Raw genomic sequence first — 22,276 nt, 5'->3', positions numbered from 1 at the left:
ATGATAAAGCTCTCGATCGACAAAATTTAATAGTAATAGAGGTATTTGTAGATCATTAATAAAAAAATCATCACATTGATAGTGGAATCTTTTCTCTTTAAATATATAGTTATATTAACAATTGTTTTTAAGTTTAGAGAAAAATTAACAAGTGTTTTCGGGATACTTGTTAAGGAATCATAAAATGAAATATTATTTTGAAAATTATGTATTCTACTTTTTAAAAGTTAAAAGTATGTTCTTTTCCGCGAAAAGGGAGAGAGAATCAACCCCAAACCCTCTCCTTGTCCATCAATAGAGAAGAATCAAAATTCAAACCCCTTAATTCTCCCTATGTGGGCAGCAACTTAGAAGGAGAAGAAGTAATTAGAGATGAAGAGAAGTCACGAGAATGGAAGCTTGGAATTGTAGAGATCAAAGTCAATTTGGAAATTTCATCAATCTCTTCTTAAGAGAGCCTAAGGTAACATAGAATCCCTTCCTTAAAACATCTATAGGGTGATTGAATGTTTGTTGTTATGAGATGATTTTTGTTGCATACAAAATGATAATTAGTTTGCATGTTGTTTTTAATTGAGTTTGATGGGTATGAGTTAGTTTATAACTGAAATAAATCATTACGGATATGAACTTGAAGTTTGGTTCCGGATATGAACTTTGTACATGCTTAAAAAGAAAGAAAGATACTTGTTTAGATGAACTAGAGAAAGCCTGAAAACTACTGCACAAAACATGTTCAGTGTGTGATTTTTCATAAATTCTTGGAACAATATTTTTAGACGGGACCAATTGCATCATGTTCATACTTCATAGGTTAGCTGAATACCTTCAATAAAATCTAGAAAATTTTCAGACATCGTATGACTATCCGTTTATAGTTTTTATCGATTGCAACTCTGGATTAAAACTATATTATATTGATTAGTTTGAATGTGTGATTTTTCCTGGATTAATTACTTGGAGTTTTGATACGAGACCAACTGCATCTCCTTCGTATGTTAATTGGTTATCTCCAATAAATTCTACAGAAATGTTTGATTTCATTTTACATATCATTCATGGTTTTAATTGAAGGATAGTTTTGCAGAAATTTTTTGTTTGGTACTGTTATAGTATTCTATATATAGTTTTATGTTTTATACCTTTCTATAAGGTATTCAATGATAGATATGATTGTCTAAATGTAAATTCTATGTGAATTTGGACGGCTTTGTCCTTTTATGTATTGAATTATATAGCTTATTATCCTTATTATAAGTGAGAATATATGGTCCTTCATAGCTAGTCGGACTCTCCGCTCAGTCCCAAGGCGGTCACGTGCATGAAAGGTAAGTGAGGACAGTCACTTGCAGGAGTTAATTTAACCTCTATATCTGCCAAATAAAGTTTAACTTGAAGTAGCCTGATCATATTTTTATTGAGTTCTCGAATTATCTCACATTCGGGAACCCACGAATTATGTAATTACATAAAGTATAATGTTTATGAGGTGGGCTTTTACCCGAATGATGTATCTAAAGTTAAAGTATAGGTACGTTTAATTTAGGAAAGGACAGTTTTTTTCTACTATGGGAAAGAGTTTTTTTTTTGGACAGGTGGCGGTGGTAAACTGGCTAAGAAAAAAACAAATAAAAATGAAATTGGTTTTTTAATGTTTGTATTTTCTAGTGTATCTCCTCTGCTTCAGTTCAATTCTTTTCAGATTCATAGAACACAAATTACCTCAGCCACTTGTTAATGTTTAAACTCATTTCTTTCCACCCATTTCAATAGATGAAATCTGGATAAAAACCTGCTGCAATAACAGCTTAAAGAACCTAAAAACATATTATATAACAACATATTTTGTTACCAATAACACCATAAATTCATATCATATAATCTGAGATTGGAATAGAAAATGTGAAAGCTTTGGAATTGGAAATTGTTGAAAATTGAAAAGTGAAGTTGTTGTTTTGAAATAGTTCTGGAAAGTGAAGTTGTTGTTATGAAATTGAAATTGTTTTGGAATTAGAAATTGGCATTGGAAAGTGAAGTTGAAACTCATGAAATTCTGACAATGTTATATCACCATTGTTGTTCCTCCTTCTTCTGATGCTGGAAACAACCCTTTAAATTTCAGAGATCTCGAACATGAATAAGAGAAATATATATATATATATAACGCCGGAACAATGTTATAGGAGACGAGGGTGTGGTCGGTGATGGTAACAACGCCGGAGAGGGTGAGGCAAGCGGCGGAGAGGAGGACAGAAGCGATGGGGTTGTCTGAGAAAAGCTTGAGGATGGTGGTGGCTGGTGTCAATGGAGGATGCGGTGGTGGGGATGAAAGAAAATGTGTTGGGGATGTGAGATTACCAAAATAGCCCTCATTTTTTGTCTATCAACAAGTTGCAAAGAGGTAGCAGGTGAAAGATCTGGACCATTCAATTAAAAAATAATAAATCTATGGGTGAAACACTCACTTTCCCATGATGGGAAAAAAGTTTCCTTTCCCAAATTAAACACCACCTAAAGTATATATTAAAGGGTGAATGCACAAGATTATATTGACCGAAATAGATGACTGCTCACTTTGAAAGTGAGTGCGTCAATTCATTTTATAAATGATTACATTTTATTTCCTTTGTTGTGATTTCTGTAATGGTTAAAAGTATGATAAGTGTAAGTTTTGTCTTTAAATTAAAGAGAGGATTTTTCGATGTTTAGTACACCGACATGGTTGGTAACATTCTAAATTATTTCCATTAAATTCTATGTCACTGAGTTTTGATCACTATGTTTTTGGGGTGATGTTTTCAGGTATAGAAGTGCACATTGGATGATTGAGGAGTATTTATAGCTCGTCATCCATCCATGTCTCAGTCCGAATCGGATCACGTCGAGAGTTAGAGTTTTAGGACTTGATGTCATGTGTTATTGTAAAATTTCATTTTTTTTAGTTGTAAACTTTTCGATAAAGTTTTTAAAGACATTTAAAGTTCCTATTGAGAAAATATTTCATTCAAATTCTTAACCTAAATTTGGGTGTTACATCTATTGCATGAAGAAAAAAAAATGACTATGCAACTCCTAGTTGTGAATTGCAATCTTGACTCTTCCTCTTACGTATTCTTCACCAACTCACTAACAAGAAACAACTACATGCATTTCATCAATTCACTAACAAGTAACAACTACATGCGCTTGACCAATATGTTTGTTGTGGGGTGGGGGCGTGGAGAAGGACCACATTGTATAGTTTGTGTGCATTATTGTTATCAGAACCTAGTTTTTAAATACGAGTTCTAACTGTGTAAACCCTAATTGATGTATCATGAAATATGAACTATTTAAATAAGAGTTGTAACATTGCAAACCCTAATCCTTTTTTACTGATGACAAAATGGAAATACATCTAATTTATAGTCGGAGACATAAGCATATTTGGCCAAACTTTGTTAACAAAATCTACGTTTCTTTGATTGCATTTTAGTGTTTCGTTTATATTTTGGAAATAAAAAGACATATTATAGACGCCAATGGTAAATATTTACAATTATTAAAATAAATAAAGTAAAAAATATTAAATTATTTTCAAAGACTAGTAAATAAAATATTGAAAAACATTTGCTTTAATACAAAAACATTTTTTTATTATCCTTTCACTAAATCACTTGTAGTTTCTCCTCTTTCATATATTTATCGTTAAGTAAATAAACTTGTGAAATAAATGCAAGAAGCCCGTCTAGCTCAGTTGGTAGAGCGCAAGGCTCTTAACCTTGTGGTCGTGGGTTCGAGCCCCACGGTGGGCGTTTTTTTTAATTTTTCACCTATTTTTCATCTGCTCGTGGAACTAAGTCACAGGGACTATTCAAACCCCCCATATTTTTTAAATTAAAGTTTTTTATTATATTGCCTCAATTGAAATCGAGAGTAATTGTGTTTCTAAATGTCTTTGGTGCTTGAGTCGAAAGCTATCCCTTCTGTATTAGATATCTACCCTAATCGGCCCGGCCTTTAGGGCCAATTCCTTATTTGAAATGAAAACTCAACTATTTTTACAAGAAAAAAAAAAAGAGCTGCATTTTACATGTCATTCAATCTCTTGCAATTTATTTATTTGCTTCTAGAAGTGTTAAGTCACATATAACAAGTTTTCACAATACACTTGTCATGAGTTCTGTTCATTCTGGTTAGGATTTTGAATATAATTACTGTAGACTTAGTAGGAATGTATATATACAAGAAATAACTACGTATTTTTATTATATGATCCGTTGTAATTTTTTTTGGAGTTTGATCCTTACTCGAAAAGAATCGTATCAGTCACATGAATTACTCTTAACTTAATAGGTTAATCTACTTAACGTAAGAGATATATACCGCACTTTATCAAGATGTTGATGATGATCATAATAATAATAATAATCATCATCTAAGCAAGTTCTAATAAATTTATGTCAAAAAAAGGAACTACTAAACTTAAAAGCCAAATTCTCACTAGTCAATAGTATAAACCTTTAAGATCTGCATGAAGGTGTCCACCAATACATAATCTGTTCAATTCAATCGTGTGAATAATAATATATTAATTCTTGTGTCGTATTGAGCCTTATACAAAAATATTTGGTTAGATATGTTGTTACCTTTGGCTCCAACAAGCTTCCTTTGGTGGCCAAAAGATTTTTCTGTCTTTCATTCCTTCTAAATAAGTATTATTTTGATTTGTGTCACTATTTGCTTTTGTGCTAACTGAGTAAACAATTAGAAGTGGCCAAACGCATTAAGCTAGAACTCTTTCCGCTTTCATTGCTTACAGACATACATAGAACCTTTTTAGGCAGTTATTTTTGGTGAGCAACTTTTTTATGCATTTTAAACACTTGTATTTAAAAAATTATTACATGCAAAAAAGCAAAATGAGACCGAGAAGAAAGGTTCCTCTTTTTGGCCAAATTAAGAATTATATATTTTCCATCTAGACTATTTCTTCCAATACTTTAAATAGCTGTGATTTTCCTATTGATAATGACTGCCTTAATATTTTACAAATTAAAGATTTAGATTTTTTTTTTTAAAGGAAAATTAAAGATTTAGATTATAAAGGCAAAATGATCATGTTTCATGTGATTACATTACACAACATGCACCTTCCATGAACTCTACTTTCGTTTTTTTAACAAAATAAAAGTTTAAATAAGTTAAATCTCGAGCTCAATAAAGGTTTGGACATGTGTTGAGATTTAGAGAGAGCTAACACAATTCTTTACAAAATAAGAGCCAACTATCAACCAACTCAACCTCTATATATTGGTCCCTACTTTCGTTTTATGTATTATTATTTGATGTAGATAAGCTGGCAGCACGAATCGAAGACGAAGTGGCGCGCAAGAAAGATTCAGTCGGAATAGTGCAGATTTTCGAAAACCGCCTTTTAATATTTTAGCATTTTCTAAAACTTTATATTTTGTTTCATTTTGTTATTTTTCGGCTCATACATATTTGTTATTTCTTTTAGTATTTAAACAGAACTTATGCAATCCAAGAGACACTTTTTTATTCAATAATTTGTCAAAAAAAAAAAAACTTTTTCATTCAATAAAAATATTCGAGACTTTTTTTCTCAATTTCGATGGATTCTAGAAACCTTTATTTAATAGGTTTGTCGCTTGCAACCTGTGTATTTATCTTTTAAGTTTAACGCTTGCTTGCAATTTGAGAGTAAAAAAGTACATAAAATTTGCATGGAATCCGGATGTCACACATCAAATGGTTTGAAGTCAGTAAGTTTTTTGTAATTTTACTTTGGTGCGGCATGCATATATAGAAACCATCTATAAATTAAGTTCCACTAAACATAAATAATTAAAGAAATTAAACAAACGTTGTTGACAAAGAGGGATGAATGAGGAAAACTACAAAATGAGAACTGATCTATCATCAGTTAAATAATTGAGCACGTTTGCTATGTCTTCTAACAACTCTATTTTGTTTGTTATCATTTTCAGGGATAGTCAAACTAAATTATTTGTTGAGCACTTATTATGATTATCGAATTGTCCTTCATGAGTTTATTCCATAACTTTGTTTAAGATTTTTTTTTTCATAAAGAAATGTTTTAGTTTTAATATTTTTATAACTTACAAATATTATTGTTGAACTAAATATTTTATTATTGTTTTAATTAAATGTTCTTAATAGCACACAAGATTTAAAATTTAACCTTCGCTTGAGTAGCCATATTTACGAAAACGTACCTCAGCGCGCAGATGCTCGAGTAACTTTATCTTTGATTTACAACCATAACTATTACGGTAACAACGATACCACAATTTTTTTTTACAAAAATCGGATGATTCACACACTAAGTAGTAAGGAATCATAGTTTCAAATCTAAAAATTAAATTAAAATTAGACAGATAGAAAATGAACTATTAATTAGTGCCATACATATCAATAATGAAAACCTATAATAATCTATGGCCACATGAAATGATATGTTTCTACATGAAATAAAAGAATAAGTCTGTCAAACTAAACTTCTATAAACTTGAAAACAAACATATTAAACTACACCCCAAAATATTAGACAACCCTAAATTCAATTTGCACCATTTCAGCAACTTGATAGACAAAAACATGCCATCAGATTAGTGACATCTCATCATCTCTTAAAAAAAATCATTTTATTTTATTTACATTATTGTATATTGGAATGTCGAAATATTAGTTTCAATCATTTAGATTAATTTTCTGTTTGCATTATAAGCATGGCATTGAACTTCATAATAATTATTTTCAAACTATATTTATTTTGATTATTACATTACACGATTTGAAAAAAGGAGTATTATAAAATGTACAAAATATAGGTGCATTTTTTTATCGACTTTTCCTAAGATTTTTAACTAAAAATACATCTTCAATAGTTACAAAAAATTGAGTAATTTAGTTTAAAACCATAGAAAAAACACTTAAAAAGGAATGCATGCACCTAATTTTTTTTTTCTTACAATACGTCCATGATTTTTTATAGTCACGTGACATTTTCATTTAAACTACACAATCTCACGTGAGATTCAACTACAACCTCTTAACTCTTAAGGCAACACAAACCCACCCACCCAAGCACTAAATAATAAAACCACGTTTTTCTTTCTCCCCTCTTTCCCATATATATATATATATATAGACCCATTACCCTTCCTCCTCAATTCAACCCTTTCTTTGTGTTTCAATATCTCTCTAGCTATACCTCTTTCTTTCCTTCAAATTAAATTAAAACCACTACGAATTAAATGGAAAATAACGTACCAATAATTACTAAGAGAGTATGGAGTATGATACGTGTGGCCTTGTTCATGTTAAGAAAAGGCATATCAAAGGGAAAACTAATGATGGACCTCAACATGATGGTTAAACGCCGCGGCAAGCTCGCCGGAAAAGCCATCACCAACCTCATGTTTCATCACCACCATGGTGGCTCCACCTCAAGCCGCCGTAATGACACACGCCTCTCTACCACAAGGGAGTATGAGTTCAGCTGCAGCAACACACCCAACTACAAATTTGCCCTAAACAACAAGCGTCATAACTTCTTCACGTGTGCTCACGCGCCTCTCACAAAAGAAGACGACATTGTAACCGTTAATGCGGTTAAAGCTGTGTTGGAGAGCATGGTAAACAATAATGAAGTAATTGTCGAAGCTTCCCCGGCACTTCCCGGATTTGGAAGGACTCCTAAGGCGCGGCAGTTGAGGGTGACCGACTCACCTTTTCCGCTACACGACACTGACGCCGACGCCGAGGTGGACAAGGCTGCCGATGCATTCATAAGGAGGTTCTACTCGCAGTTGAGGAAACAAGATTGAGTCTTGTTTCATAGTTTTGTTTCTTAACATTTCTTAATGTTAATTATGAATTTTGGATAATCTTATGTCTTTGTGGATGTAAGAGAGGATGCTTGTTATTTATGTTGAGGACTTAATATTTGTATGTTTATTAGTTGGCTTCTATTGCTTACATATGAAAAATAAAATGTTATTACAAGTGTAAATAATTTGATCCCGGTCTTTTTCTTCACTTAATTTCCATTTTTATTTTTTGTAACAAAGATATAATCACGAAGCTAATAAATTTTCATCTATATAGCTATTTCATTAGTATAAAAAAACAAACTACATAGCCATTTCGATTTCTTTTATCATAATAATCATCGTCTTGGTCTTCGGCATCCTAGTAATTTTACAGAATATTAATACTACAAACTTAAGTATATATGTTGAATAATAGTTCTCGTAAAAAAATGTTGGATAATACAATATTACTCTTGAAAACATGAAAATAAAATAGACGGGGGTTTGTGTTACCTTCCATTATAATTGAGATGAGATTATTTTCAAGCATGAAGTTGTAGTGACGGATCTATACTATTTCTTTAGTTTGAAAATAGGTAATATTCTGGGGAAATAAAATTAGAGTCAAGATTCAAATCAATCTTAAAAGTTAAACCAACATTACGTTGAACCTAGTGAAATCGGACTCGAATTTTTAAGCAATGGCTGACAATTTTTTTTTTTGTTGAAATAGTGGATGCGAGGGCTGGGGAGACCTAACTAAATGATAGGGAAGACAAAATACGTCAATTAGATCAATTTTCACCTTTCGTGTCATTAACCAGTCAAAAAAGAAGTGGATGGGTTAACTTAGTAGGTGAGTTGAAACTGCCACATAGAGCCCATCTAGTAACACGATTGTTCAATATAAGTCACTCAAATTACTCAATTGATCGGGTCATAACCCACCCTCGATGAATATTTTTTGTGAGTAAAACTCGATCGCGGCTGTAACCTTTGAATGGTTATTTTTCTGAAAATGTGAGCAGTTTGAGGGGCTATTACCATCATATAATGCAAACCACACTCATATTTTAACATCAACAAAACAAAACTTAAGTATTGAGAACAACAAAATTGAATGAGCTTTAAACAAGGTCCACAAAAAAGAGGCATAAAGCATATGGACTACATTAAGTTTAAGCTTTTATGAAGTAATGAGGGAGCATGGTTTCTTGTTGTGAATTCTTTTAGCATTCAACTGATGAAACTTCAACTCCATGCATGCTTTTTCAGCAATTCTAGACTAGGCTATTCATATTTTGAAAAATTAAGTGCATTTTAGGAGTCACTTTTGTTGAAGTATATGAGTGATAAAGGTGAATTGGTGAGTGCCAGCCATATAAAAGTTGAAAGCTTGAAGAGCTACTTCTTCCACTAATAAACCTAATAAATAACAATAACTAATATTTGTCATAAAAATATTCTACACACTTAATATTTAGCATGTTTGAATAATATTTCCATGGAAATTAATTTTGAGAGAACACATGATTAGTAAGTTTTTTTCTTAACATTATATGATGCTTACTGCTTAGAATGGGTTTTACCAAGTATTTTTTTCTCTTTTTTTTTTTTTTTTGTGTTTTCATATAACTAAAAAAATGAATAGAAAAATAGGTGTCTGAATACTGAATACTATAGTATAGTACATATTAGTTATTGATTGACACACTTCACCTAAGCCTCACGCTTTTTGAGTTGTTCTTTGTTGCCAGCTTTCATATAGTGAATAAATTAACTTCTTCTAGTAAGCTAGTTAAAATGGTAAGCTTGCTGGCTAGTTTTGAATTAATTAATGTTATTAGGGCTCCAGAAATAAAAGCTCTGAGACCCAGCTCACATTCACAAGTGTTATTAATTGACTTTTTTTTTTTTTTTACAGAACAATGTTTTAATTTATAATTAGATTAATTAAGAATACAAGCACTCAACTCAAATTAACTATACTATATTACTCCCTAAATATATCCGTCTTTTGAAAAAGCTTAGCGTTTTGCTAATTTAGGGCACAAAGATAAGAAACTAAATGTAAAAATTTAATCTTGAAAATTGTGTATTCATAACTTTAAAAGTTTAAAAATTTAGCTTTTCAATGCAATATTTATTTTTTATTTCTATTTTAAGATCCTTGTCTTGTATTCTTAGGGCACATGTTAACATTTTTCAAAAGTTATTGTCCCTATTTAATTGGATCTTTTAAAAAAAAAACATTTTTTAACTATACTTCCTCGGTCTAAATTATAAGAAAAATAAAAAAAAAATATCAAAACCAAGTAGCTTTTTATTTATTTTTGAAATTTTCGAATATTTTTCAAATAAAACGAGCACCTTCATGCATGTGAAATGAGAAATAGCGAGAAATTAAAAACACTCATTAAACTGGAAAAATAATCGTTTTTAAATAAGAATAAAAAAATATGTTGAGCAATAAGTTAACACACCTTAAAATTTGTAATTTTCTTTTTGCAAATGAAACAAACAAAGTCTCTTTATTAGTCTATATTTTGTTAGGGGAAGATTCAGACTAATTTGTTTATAATTTCTTAAAGTCGTAAACTTAATAATTGAGTAAAAAAAAATTGCCTTAAATATGAAAATAATTCCTGCAAATATCTGACATTTTAGTTTTAGTCCCTGTAAATATATTTTTTTTGTTTTAGTTCCTGCAAATATAAAAAAATTTGGTTTTGGTCCTTGATATTTTGTTTTAGTTCTTGTAAAATTGATTCATATTGAATTTGGTCCTTGTAATATGTAGAATATTTGATTTTATTCCCTTAAAATTAGGACTAAAATGAATATTATAGGGACCGATTTCAATATGAAATGATTTTACAAGGATTAAAACAAAATACCAAGGACCAAAAAATATTCTATATTTGCAGGGACTAAAACCAAAAAAAAATATTTTTATAGGGATTAAAACCAAAATGCCAGATATTTGCAGGGACCATTTCCATATTTAAGCCAAAAAAAATTTGGATGGCGCCCTATGGAATGTGTGAATTTCAATGGAAGGGATAGTATAGTAGTAGGGATTTATCAACAAAAAATAGACACTATAGAAGGAAAGAAGTAAAAATTGTAATAGGTAATTTAATGATGAAGAAAAAGTAGACATTTTTTTTTTTTTTGAAGGAAGAAAAAGTAGACATATAAATAGAAAAAGTAAAACATAAAGAGGAGCAATTAAGGAGAGAAAATGTGTAATACAATATTACTCCTAATCAAAGTAAAAACAAATATTATGCTTGTATAGGGTAAGTATGCCTATTTTGTTACTTGCCCATTAATTTGTGTCATCCCGTGTAAGCATGGAAATTTTCTTCCTTGGCAACCAACTTAATTAAGCAGGAGAAAAGTGATATCTTTATAAAAGTCATTGAATGACAAAAACAAAAGCAAAAGCAAAAGAAGAGAGAAAGAAAGCCAAAGTTAAGAAAGGTAGCAATATTTTTTGGAGAGGGGCCAGCTATGGTTTCAGTTTGACAAGTTAGTGGAATTATTGTATGAAGACAATGTAGTGGTGGGTCTTCTCCTTAAAGCATTATTTAACTTTAAAACAAATCGGGGTCACCAATCACACACAATCAAAAGCTTTAGGTTCAATTATGTATGTATTTTGGCACAAATACATGCATATATACTACAATAATTTGTCACCAATTGTGGTCATTATACATTTGTAGAGCGTCATTCATTTTTATTTAGACACGGCAAGCAAGATAATTTGATCATAGTTAATTCGATCATGAGGTGAAATCTAATTAAGTATTATTTCAATTAGAATTTGAACTTTAATTCTTGCGAGTCTTGACTAATTTGTTATCGGTCAAAGTTCATTGTTTGATTAGAAAAACAAAAATTAAAGAGGCGCAAAACAAGTAGTATAAGAGAAAGTAGAAAAAACGAGATAAATAATTTTCAATTAGAATCGTTTAGTTCAGTAGTCCCGTGAGCATAAGGTGAATTCTAGCCACTAGACTACCTAACAAAAAATAAAAAAAAATAAAAAAAGAATCGTTTAGTTCAGTTACCTGAAGGAGATGGGAAAAAAACTGATGAGCAAAATCATCCTAATTTTGTTTTTGACAAAGTGGGGAGATAATTTGTATTTTATATTTGAACTTAAATAATAATTTTTTATTTAATATGATATTAAATATTACAATGGTAACAAAATATAATTATATTTTCCATCCATTAATTAAAATTATTCCCATCCCTTCATCAATCTTAACACAACGAATTTTAAAATTTATCTTATCATCTCTCTCATTTCTCCTCCATTAAGTAGTTGAATCAAGCATGCAATAAGAGAATGCTAAAGAAATTACATAATCAAAGATTCAATCAAGAAAAATGAATGATAATATATTTATATGTGCAAGGAAAAAGAAAGAAAGCTTTATTATGATGATTTATGAACAAAACATATCTGCAAAGTATATTGGAAATTGGAATATACTATTAATCCCTAATTGGAAGATTCAATCATCTTTTGAGTACATTTGTCAAAGCAAAAACAAAAATTCCTTTTAGTACCAAACTGTGTACCTCTTGGGAGGATTCGATCAACCGTACTCCACAATTTGTTAGGTATACACTAATTAAAAAATTCATTTTTATAATTTCATATCATTTAAATACCTAACAAATTAATAATGGAAGATAACACAAACCATCCATTTCATTTCTATTCTTTCATGCTTTCTAGAGTACTATAACCCCTCATAGTTTTAAATAAAAAACGCTAGCTTCCTGAAAATTATTATACACAGATTGTAGTATTAATAATAATATTTGTAGTGTGTGTGAGCTTTGCTATTGAACTCTTAGAACAAAAAACAAATATTCTGTAGAATTACTAGGGTGCCAAAAGATCAAATACGGTGATTTCTTATGATAATAAAAATATAAAATTAAAATGGATCTATAAATGAAAATCCATATTACCTTCATTTAATATATAAGTACTTTGTCACAAAAATAAAATAAAATGGAATTAAGTGACAAGTATCATAGAAATCAACTGAAGAGAAAGACAGCGATCAAATTAATTACCCTTCTTATAACATTTTTATTTTTCATATATAAGCAATACAAAAATTAAGTCCTCAAAAAAAATAACAAGAATCCTCTCTTACATCCACAAATTCAAGAAATGTTAAGAAACAAAACTATGAAACAAGACTCAATCTTGTTTCCTCAACTGCGAGTAGAACCTCCTTATGAATGCATCGGCAGCCTTGTCCACCTCGGCGTCGGCGTCAGTGTCGTGTAGCGGAAAAGGTGAGTCGGTCACCCTCAACTGCCGCGCCTTAGGAGTCCTTCCAAATCCGGGAAGTGCCGGGGAAGCTTCGACAATTACTTCATTATTGTTTACCATGCTCTCCAACACAGCTTTAACCGCATTAACGGTTACAATGTCGTCTTCTTTTGTGAGAGGCGCGTGAGCACACGTGAAGAAGTTATGACGCTTGTTGTTTAGGGCAAATTTGTAGTTGGGTGTGTTGCTGCAGCTGAACTCATACTCCCTTGTGGTAGAGAGGCGTGTGTCATTACGGCGGCTTGAGGTGGAGCCACCATGGTGGTGATGAAACATGAGGTTGGTGATGGCTTTTCCGGCAAGCTTGCTACGGCGTTTGACCATCATGTTGAGGTCCATCATTAGTTTTCCCTTTGATATACCTTTTCTTAACATGAACAAAGCCACACGTATCATACTCCATACTCTCTTGGTTATTATTGGTACGTTGTTTTCCATTTTGTATATTGATGTTTTAATTTAATTTGAAGGAAAGAAAGAGGTATAGCTAGAGAGATTTTATTTTTTGGAGAGAGATATTGAAACACAAAGAAAGGGATGAATTGAAGAGGAAGGGAAATGGGTGTATATATATGTGAATGTAATGGGGAAAAAGAGGAGAAAGAAAAACGTGTTTTTTTTTTTGTGTGATTGAATCAACCTACCCTAGAACTTTTGAATAACCCGTGGTGTGGGTACATAGATATTTATCATTTAGTGCTACTTTAGTTTTAGCTTTTTTTTTTATTTTATTTTATTTAGTTTAACTGAGTATGATTGGTGAGGGGTGTTGCCTTAAGAGTTAAGAGGTAAGACTTTGAAGTTGAATCTAACGTGATATTGTGTACATTTTATAAAGGATTAATGGTGCTTTAACCCCTTGTAATATAGGTCATTTTTAGTTTTCCCTCCTGTAAAATATTTTTTTTGATTTACTCACCTGTAATTTTTTTTTTTTTTGGAATACCCCCTAATAGGTCATAAAAAAACGAAAAAATTCTGCAAAAAAAAAAATAAAGTCGTTTTTTTATGACCTATTAGGGGGTATTCAAAAAAAAAATTTACAAGGGGTAAATAAAAAAAAATATTTTACAGGGGGGAAAACCAAAAATAACCTATATTACAGGGGGATAAAGTACCATTAACCCTTTTATAAACTTAGGTGCATTTTCTTAGATTCTTTTAGTATGATTTTTAACTAAATTTTTCATGATTTTTTTAATTCTATAAATTTTTTAAAGATTGTTATTGCTACATACTCGCTAATATTCTAACATTCTGATATATAATAAAAATGTAATTAAAATAAAATGAATTTTTAAGAGATGAAAGACCTATTTTCTAAGAATAAAAAACATAAACCGCAAAACAAACAAAAAAAATCATAATAAGATTACAAACTTTGAAAGGTTCTCCATGTAACCTTTGAATTGCTTACACGTTATCCCAAAATTCTCCTTTATATAACGACAAAGGGTTACGTTCCAATCTACATCAGCCTTATACAAGAATAAAAGACTTGTTCTTATATGCGTTTACTTTGAATTCTTTATATCCAAACATTCTTATAGTTCAACAATTGATTTTCATCAACCTAGGGTCGAAGAAATTGTATTTATTTTGACATTTCTTCTTAAACCCAACAAATGTTTATTTTCTCTCATTTTGTGTTTGTTGCGAGATAGGGTTTATTTTAGAATTTGAATGTGAATGTAGTTCAGAACTTTGTTGTTGTTGATCAAGTAGTTAGGATGTGAATGTGAATGTATTTTAGGGTTTGAACTAGCGAAATGTGGTATTCAAATGCTAATTAGAAATGTAAATGTTGTTTTTTTAGCTCTATATGTTTGATGAAATACTTTAATGATTAATTTGTCTCTTTTTGTTGGTAGCTCTAGATATGGTGGACGATGTTGGTAGACATGAAGGGAGATATTGCACAATTTCATGCGTAGGGACATACAAAAGTTACAGACTCGGCTGAAGGCTCTCCACCACATAACCCACCACAACCGCCACCAGAGGACGCTAATAATAGAATTGGTGTTGATCCTTCTCATATGTCACTCATGCCAAATTTTTGTAAGCACATTGCAGTCAAGATATGGGTCAGAGTAGTATATAAAAATATAATCATATTTATGTTTTCTTTACATATATAATACTAATTTTATGTTTTTTTTCAAAGGGAAAATTTTAAGATAATACACAAATGCGAATACAAAATGTTATCGAATTGGGCTAAGACAAGAAAACTAGCATTGTTTTAGTAGTAAACTCCCAAAAGCACTAAAGAAACACAATAAGATCCTAAAAACCAAAAAAGCTCCAAAAGGCTACCAACTATGCCAATACCAGCCACCACGCCGCTGCTAGCCAACACCAAACCTTGTTGATACCAACTATGGTCAAGTTAATAAGAACACATGCATGCACGACATTGACAAAGTGGTGGCATAGGGACACGAGTAGCTTTCATTTTTTCCATTGGTGAGAATATCATCATATTGTATGATATTTAAGATATTTTGACTGATGTGTTACTAACATTAAAGATATACCGCTTGCATGACATTTAAGATATTTTGGATGTGTTCAGGGGTGGCCCTGAGGGCGGGCACGAGGGGCGGTAGCCCTGGGCACCACTTTTTTAGAGGCACCAAAATTATTATTTTTATTTAGTAGTTAGTATTATATAGATATATTATTTTTTTTTAATTCGCTTTGAATTGCTTACACGTTGAAAGGTTCTCCATGTAACCTTTGAATTGCTTACACGTTATCCCAAAATTCTCCTTTATATAACGACAAAGGGTTACGTTCCAATCTACATCAGCCTTATACAAGAATAAAAGACTTGTTCTTATATGCGTTTACTTTGAATTCTTTATATCCAAACATTCTTATAGTTCAACAATTGATTTTCATCAACCTAGGGTCGAAGAAATTGTATTTATTTTGACATTTCTTCTTAAACCCAACAAATGTTTATTTTCTCTCATTTTGTGTTTGTTGCGAGATAGGGTTTATTTTAGAATTTGAATGTGAATGTAGTTCAGAACTTTGTTGTTGTTGATCAAGTAGTTAGGATGTGAATGTGAATGTATTTTAGGGTTTGAACTAGCGAAATGTGGTATTCAAATGCTAATTAGAAATGTAAATGTTGTTTTTTTAGCTCTATATGTTTGATGAAATACTTTAATGATTAATTTGTCTCTTTTTGTTGGTAGCTCTAGATATGGTGGACGATGTTGGTAGACATGAAGGGAGATATTGCACAATTTCATGCGTAGGGACATACAAAAGTTACAGACTCGGCTGAAGGCTCTCCACCACATAACCCACCACAACCGCCACCAGAGGACGCTAATAATAGAATTGGTGTTGATCCTTCTCATATGTCACTCATGCCAAATTTTTGTAAGCACATTGCAGTCAAGATATGGGTCAGAGTAGTATATAAAAATATAATCATATTTATGTTTTCTTTACATATATAATACTAATTTTATGTTTTTTTTCAAAGGGAAAATTTTAAGATAATACACAAATGCGAATACAAAATGTTATCGAATTGGGCTAAGACAAGAAAACTAGCATTGTTTTAGTAGTAAACTCCCAAAAGCACTAAAGAAACACAATAAGATCCTAAAAACCAAAAAAGCTCCAAAAGGCTACCAACTATGCCAATACCAGCCACCACGCCGCTGCTAGCCAACACCAAACCTTGTTGATACCAACTATGGTCAAGTTAATAAGAACACATGCATGCACGACATTGACAAAGTGGTGGCATAGGGACACGAGTAGCTTTCATTTTTTCCATTGGTGAGAATATCATCATATTGTATGATATTTAAGATATTTTGACTGATGTGTTACTAACATTAAAGATATACCGCTTGCATGACATTTAAGATATTTTGGATGTGTTCAGGGGTGGCCCTGAGGGCGGGCACGAGGGGCGGTAGCCCTGGGCACCACTTTTTTAGAGGCACCAAAATTATTATTTTTATTTAGTAGTTAGTATTATATAGATATATTATTTTTTTTTAATTCGCTTTGGTTAATTCTATTGAAAATATATTTTTATATAACTTTGATTATATATAAACGAATATTTTTCAACAAAAAATGCAAGAAAAAAAATATTAAAATAATTAAAAGGGTACAATTTATTGTTTCGTCCAGGACACGAAAAATCCTAGGACCAGCCCTGGATGTGTTCTTAACCTTTTTCTTCTTTCAAGTTTGGGCTATGGAGCATTTTGAGGACATATGTCCCCGACCCAAACTATGTTTAACACAAGATACCTTAATTTTATTCATCTTGATTTTTTGCGATTATATATCTCTCTAAAAATGGAACTTTCATATTTCTTTTGACAAATTCACAGAGGATATTAATTTTGCCAATAAACTCTCAACATATATAAAAAAATAAAGTAACAAAATTATCATGCATGTCCATGATCTTCTCCTAAGGTTCCACAAAGACATGCATGAAGCTAGTACTATCCAAAACTGCATACCAGCTTTGTATGTTCATAAATCATAAATCACAAATCACAAAGTAACATTAATTAAATGTTAAGAAACAAAATTGTGAAACAAAACTCCATCCTCTTACTTCAACTGCAAGTAAAACCTCTTTATAAATGCTTCGGCAGCCTTGTCTACCTCGGCATCCGTATCGGTGTCAAGGTCATTAACCATCAACTGCCTGGTCATAGGAGTTCGTCGAGAACCGGGGAGCACCGGGGAAGCCTCACCTATCACCTCATTATTGTTTACCATTTTCTCTAACACAGCCTTAACCGCATTAACGGTAACAATGTCATCGTCTTGTGTGAGAGGCGCGTGAGCACACGTGAAGAAGTGGTTGTTGCGGTGGCGTTTGTTGTTAAATGAAAATTTGTATTTAGGGGTGTTGCTACAGCTGAACTCATACTCCCTTGTGGTAGAGAGGCGTGTGTCGTTACGACGGCTTGAGGTGGAGCCACCGTGGTGGTGATGAAACATGAGGTTGGTGATGGCTTTTCCGGCGAGCTTGCCGCGGTGTTTAACCATCATGTTGAGGTCCATCATTAGTTTTCCCTTTGATATGCCTTTTCTTAACATGAACAAAGCCACACGTATCATACTCCATACTCTCTTGGTTATTATTGGTACGTTGTTTTCCATTTTGTATATTGATGTTTTAATTTAGTTTGGTTGGATTTTTATTTGAAGAACAGAAAGAGAGAGCTAGAGAGATTTTTTTGGAGAGAGAGAGATGAATATTGAGACACAAAGGGATGAATTGAAGAGGAAGGGTGATGGGTATATATATATATATATATCATGTGAGTGAATGTAATAGGGAAAGGAAATAGAAAGAAAAACGTGGTGTTTTTTTATTCTTCTTTTTTTTCTTCTCTTTTTCTTTTTGTGTTTGAATCAACTAACCCTAGAACTTGAATAACCCGTGGGTGCATAGATATTTATTTATTTATATATTATTTAGTGCTACTTTATTTTAATGGTTCAAATTATTTAGTGCTACTTTATTTTTATCTTTTAATTTTTTTATGTTGTTTTATAGAGCCGATTGTGATTGGTCGGAGGAGTTGCCTTAAGAGTTAAGAGGCAAAGACTTTTGAAGTTGAATTCAAACTTCAAAGGAAATCTCATGGAGCATTTGTCCCAAAATGAAAATTATTGATAACACGCGCATTTCGCCTAAATCATTGGAATATGTTAAAAGATGAGATTTTTAAATACATCCTCTTGTCCTATTGATAAGTGATATTCCCTTGGTGTTAAATTAAAAACGTTTATGTTGGCTCGAGAAATGGATACTCCTGAATTTGTGTTTTATACGGATTTCCTTCTCAGCTTAAATCTTATTACCTGTCCAACCATAAAATATTATATTTATGCTGCTCTCATTTAAGATATAAAGAATATGGTATCCTCCAACAACACTTTAATCTTTCACACTTTGCGGGAGGGTAATCAATGCGTTGATTTTTTTGCCCAAGTTAAGAGCTTCTTCAGATTCTGCGTTGTTTATCCACTTGTCTACGCCTCAGGGAATGAGTGATCTACTTAGAAATGACGCTAGGGAAACTTTCTTCCCTAGGGATAATTATTTGTAGGTCTGTTTAGACTGTTTTCTTTTTTTTCTTTTGTTCATGTCTTTCAGTTTCTTTGTTTCTTTCCTTTATCCCTTGTAACAAAAAAAAAAAAAACGTTGACTATTTCATAAATACTACATCTATCCCTAAATATAAGATCCTTTTGAGAAATTTTTTGTCTCTTTTTATAAGACATATTTGGTATTTTCAAGTACATTCAGTAATTCTTTACCAACATATCCTTATTTATTTTATATCTTTTTCTTCAATCAGTATTAAATACTATGTTGAAAACATACACTAAGTCTTTGCATAAGATGCATGACATTTTTTTTCTTCAGATGTGCTTATATATATATATATATATGTGTGTGTGTGTGCACGCGCTTCCAGATGCATGACATTTTTTTCCAGATAGAATTTATTGATAACCAAGTCTTTGCACAAGATGAATAGAAATCGGTAAAACAGAATCAAACATAGCAAAGAGCGCCATATATAGGCGGAACACCCAAAAGAAAAATCACACACTTTGTACATCAAAAACACCAATAAAGACACCACTAAGGCTATCACCAAAGAGCGTCATATATAGGCGGAACACCCAAAAATAAAATTACACACTTTGTACATCAAAAACACCAATAAATACACCACCTAACTGAGGCTATCACCAAAGCCAATGTCAACTCACAAATCAGCGCCAAGCCCCCACACAACATCATAAACTAAAACTTGAGCCCAAAATTCAAACTCCATCCCGAATGACCACTTAACCAAAATACAAACACCTATTGTCCGCTGCTCACACCAAAAGCCCTGCAAAAAACCATAAAAACCAACCAACACCTCACCTTCAAAACACCTTAGTCCAATACTCATTCGAATGCCACCATCAATCGATCTTCGGTTCGTCGGATACTCCCGACCTAAAAGTAACAATGATCGGCCCATCAGAAATTTAAGGCACCATGGCATTATGGTTTTTATTTATCAATTATTCTTCTAAATTTACAAATCATGTAACGAGAGATTTACTTTGATTTTTTTCCTTTCAGCTTTCCTGTTTTTTGTTACTTAATTTCAGTTTCTTATTAACCAACGATGTAATATACAGTAGACAAAAACAAGCTTAGTTTCTTGTTTTTGATAATACATAATACGAGATCATTTTGTTCAGTTTGACAGCTTGGGCTTTTAGTGTTATTAAGAATTTGTTGAAAAAAGAAATTCTATTTAGTTTAATCGAAAGACTATATTAGGACAGTCATGATATTAGTTTTCTTTTATAATTTTGAAGCTACATAAGATGGATGTCAATACAAAGGTGTTTCAAAATTTCGGATGACATTATTTTTAATAATAAAGAAAGTTCCAATAAACACCTTCTTTACAAAATTAAGCTACTTTCTTACTGTGGTTGAAGGCCAAATTTGCTCATATTTATTTTAATACTATAGTTGATGGCTTAGTATTTTTTTTTGTTTGGGCATTGGGTAATTTTACTTTTTGGTCTTGTTCAATTTATTGCTTTTGTAAGACTTTCGTATTCTATTCTGGTACACTTTGTTCTGGATATGATATTTTCTCTCGTGTTAATATATTTCATTTTGACTTGTTGAAAATAAAATTAATATCGGAGAAAAAATTGACATGATAATTATCACATGATATCAGTACACCAAGTGAAATTTTATTCCATAACATATGATTGGTAAGATCTACGGTACATTTCATGAAGTTATAAAATAAAAACTGCACAGACCAAAAAAAAACTAAGCAGCCTTGAGAAGTAAAAGGGTCAATAATACCCTAAAAAAACCTTAGGCAACTAGCTTGTAACAAGGTCTATGTAAAAGAAAAACTAGCTTTATACTTATAGTAACATTATAATTAACTATAGTATAAAGATTTCGTGCTCAAAGAGATAGATAGTTAATTGGCTATTTTGATATTGTTGATCTCTCTTGTAAGTGCTGGAATACAACTTGAACTACGAGCAAGCCCTCCTCCTCCATTCTTGTCCCTTGGACTAATTGACTTAGCCCTAATTTTCCCATCCATGTTACTCTTTTTCAACATTTCTTTCATAGCTTGTGCTTGAAACAAAACTGGAAAAGCCCTACCATATTTGTTAAACTTAACACATGCATTCATATGTGTGTTTAATGCTTCTTCTAATTTTTTCCCACCATTTTTCTCCAACTCTTCTTTCACCGCCTCCGAACACAAACCGCACACAAATTTCCCTTTGAACTTGTTGCGAATACGATCTATGTACTCGGGTGTGCACTCTTCAGACATGCCACAACACTCGCACTTTGCATCTTCAACTTCGGATATCGATGGTAGTTTTAAATTGTCAATTGCTTCTTTCGCCATCAGCTCGAAGGAAATATCGGAGACCGTTCTTTGAAGGTGGTCGGAAGTTGAAAGCTTTGTTGGTTTGTTTGATGTGGTATTGTTGTTCCTTGAGAATGAACTTGACAACAAAGATTCTCCATGAGGTGCCATAATCATGATAAGAAATATATTGAACTTGATTGTAGAAAAGTATGGTTTTTGTGTTGGATTAAATAATGAGGCTATTTGAAAAGAGACTTATAACTTTTCAAGGAAAGGATAACCCTATTTATAATACTTTGGCATATAACATTGGAAGAAAGTGTATGGATCTTAGAAACTCAAATGTCATCTTCCAAGTCGTGAACTAACTAGATTTTTCGAGAAAGATTTAATGAGAAGCAATGACTAGTGAAGCTTTTAGAAATTTGAAATAAATGTTTATCCAATCTGAAATTGAAAGATTGTGGCTTTTTTTTATTACATAATTGTTTTACTTCTAAAGTGAACTTTCATGGTTGGAATAGTTTTGTCTCGAAGAAAAAAAGTAAAAAAACACGTGAAACCAATGGTTCATCTACGTGCATGATTTCTTTCCATGGCTGATAATGGTGTAATTATAATAA

General features: G+C 31.7%; 4 protein-coding genes, 1 long non-coding RNA gene and 1 other non-coding gene across 6 annotated transcripts; 3 read left to right on the top strand and 3 right to left on the bottom strand.

Annotated features, from left to right (window-relative positions):
- Window positions 1–234: 234 nt before the first annotated feature.
- Window positions 235–2,996, top strand: LOC112417254 (uncharacterized). Its single transcript, XR_003007828.1, has 2 exons — window positions 235–463; window positions 2,803–2,996. It is a non-coding gene; the product is annotated as an uncharacterized lncRNA (long non-coding RNA).
- A 725-nt stretch (window positions 2,997–3,721) lies between these two features.
- On the top strand, window positions 3,722–3,794 carry TRNAK-CUU (transfer RNA lysine (anticodon CUU)). The gene has a single exon. It is a non-coding gene; the product is annotated as a tRNA-Lys (tRNA).
- Window positions 3,795–7,209: 3,415 nt separating this feature from the next.
- On the top strand, window positions 7,210–8,050 carry LOC11422002 (uncharacterized). The gene has a single exon (XM_003626962.4). It carries the CDS (start codon window positions 7,281–7,283, stop codon window positions 7,851–7,853), a length of 573 nt encoding a protein of 190 aa, XP_003627010.1. The 5' UTR covers window positions 7,210–7,280; the 3' UTR covers window positions 7,854–8,050.
- Window positions 8,051–12,913: 4,863 nt separating this feature from the next.
- Window positions 12,914–13,757, bottom strand: LOC11425513 (uncharacterized). The gene has a single exon (XM_039828451.1). It carries the CDS (start codon window positions 13,645–13,647, stop codon window positions 13,075–13,077), a length of 573 nt encoding a protein of 190 aa, XP_039684385.1. The 5' UTR covers window positions 13,648–13,757; the 3' UTR covers window positions 12,914–13,074.
- Window positions 13,758–17,701: 3,944 nt separating this feature from the next.
- On the bottom strand, window positions 17,702–18,481 carry LOC11420694 (uncharacterized). Its single transcript, XM_003626960.4, has one exon. It carries the CDS (start codon window positions 18,370–18,372, stop codon window positions 17,815–17,817), a length of 558 nt encoding a protein of 185 aa, XP_003627008.2. The 5' UTR covers window positions 18,373–18,481; the 3' UTR covers window positions 17,702–17,814.
- Window positions 18,482–20,955: 2,474 nt separating this feature from the next.
- Window positions 20,956–21,923, bottom strand: LOC11430410 (uncharacterized). Its single transcript, XM_003626958.4, has one exon. It carries the CDS (start codon window positions 21,825–21,827, stop codon window positions 21,243–21,245), a length of 585 nt encoding a protein of 194 aa, XP_003627006.2. The 5' UTR covers window positions 21,828–21,923; the 3' UTR covers window positions 20,956–21,242.
- Between the last annotated feature and the right edge of the window lie 353 nt (window positions 21,924–22,276).

Source organism: Medicago truncatula, chromosome 8, assembly GCF_003473485.1.
Source record: "Medicago truncatula cultivar Jemalong A17 chromosome 8, MtrunA17r5.0-ANR, whole genome shotgun sequence".
NCBI lineage: Eukaryota > Viridiplantae > Streptophyta > Magnoliopsida > Fabales > Fabaceae > Medicago > Medicago truncatula.
Note: the sequence above shows the minus strand (reverse complement) of the source record. Positions and strands in the feature narration are given on the sequence as shown.

Bases quoted from the DNA above. Each gene is read 5' to 3' on its own strand.
- LOC11422002 (XM_003626962.4), top strand. From the start codon at position 7,281: ATGGAAAATAACGTACCAATAATTACTAAGAGAGTATGGAGTATGATA.
- LOC11425513 (XM_039828451.1), bottom strand. From the start codon at position 13,647: ATGGAAAACAACGTACCAATAATAACCAAGAGAGTATGGAGTATGATA.
- LOC11420694 (XM_003626960.4), bottom strand. From the start codon at position 18,372: ATGGAAAACAACGTACCAATAATAACCAAGAGAGTATGGAGTATGATA.
- LOC11430410 (XM_003626958.4), bottom strand. From the start codon at position 21,827: ATGATTATGGCACCTCATGGAGAATCTTTGTTGTCAAGTTCATTCTCA.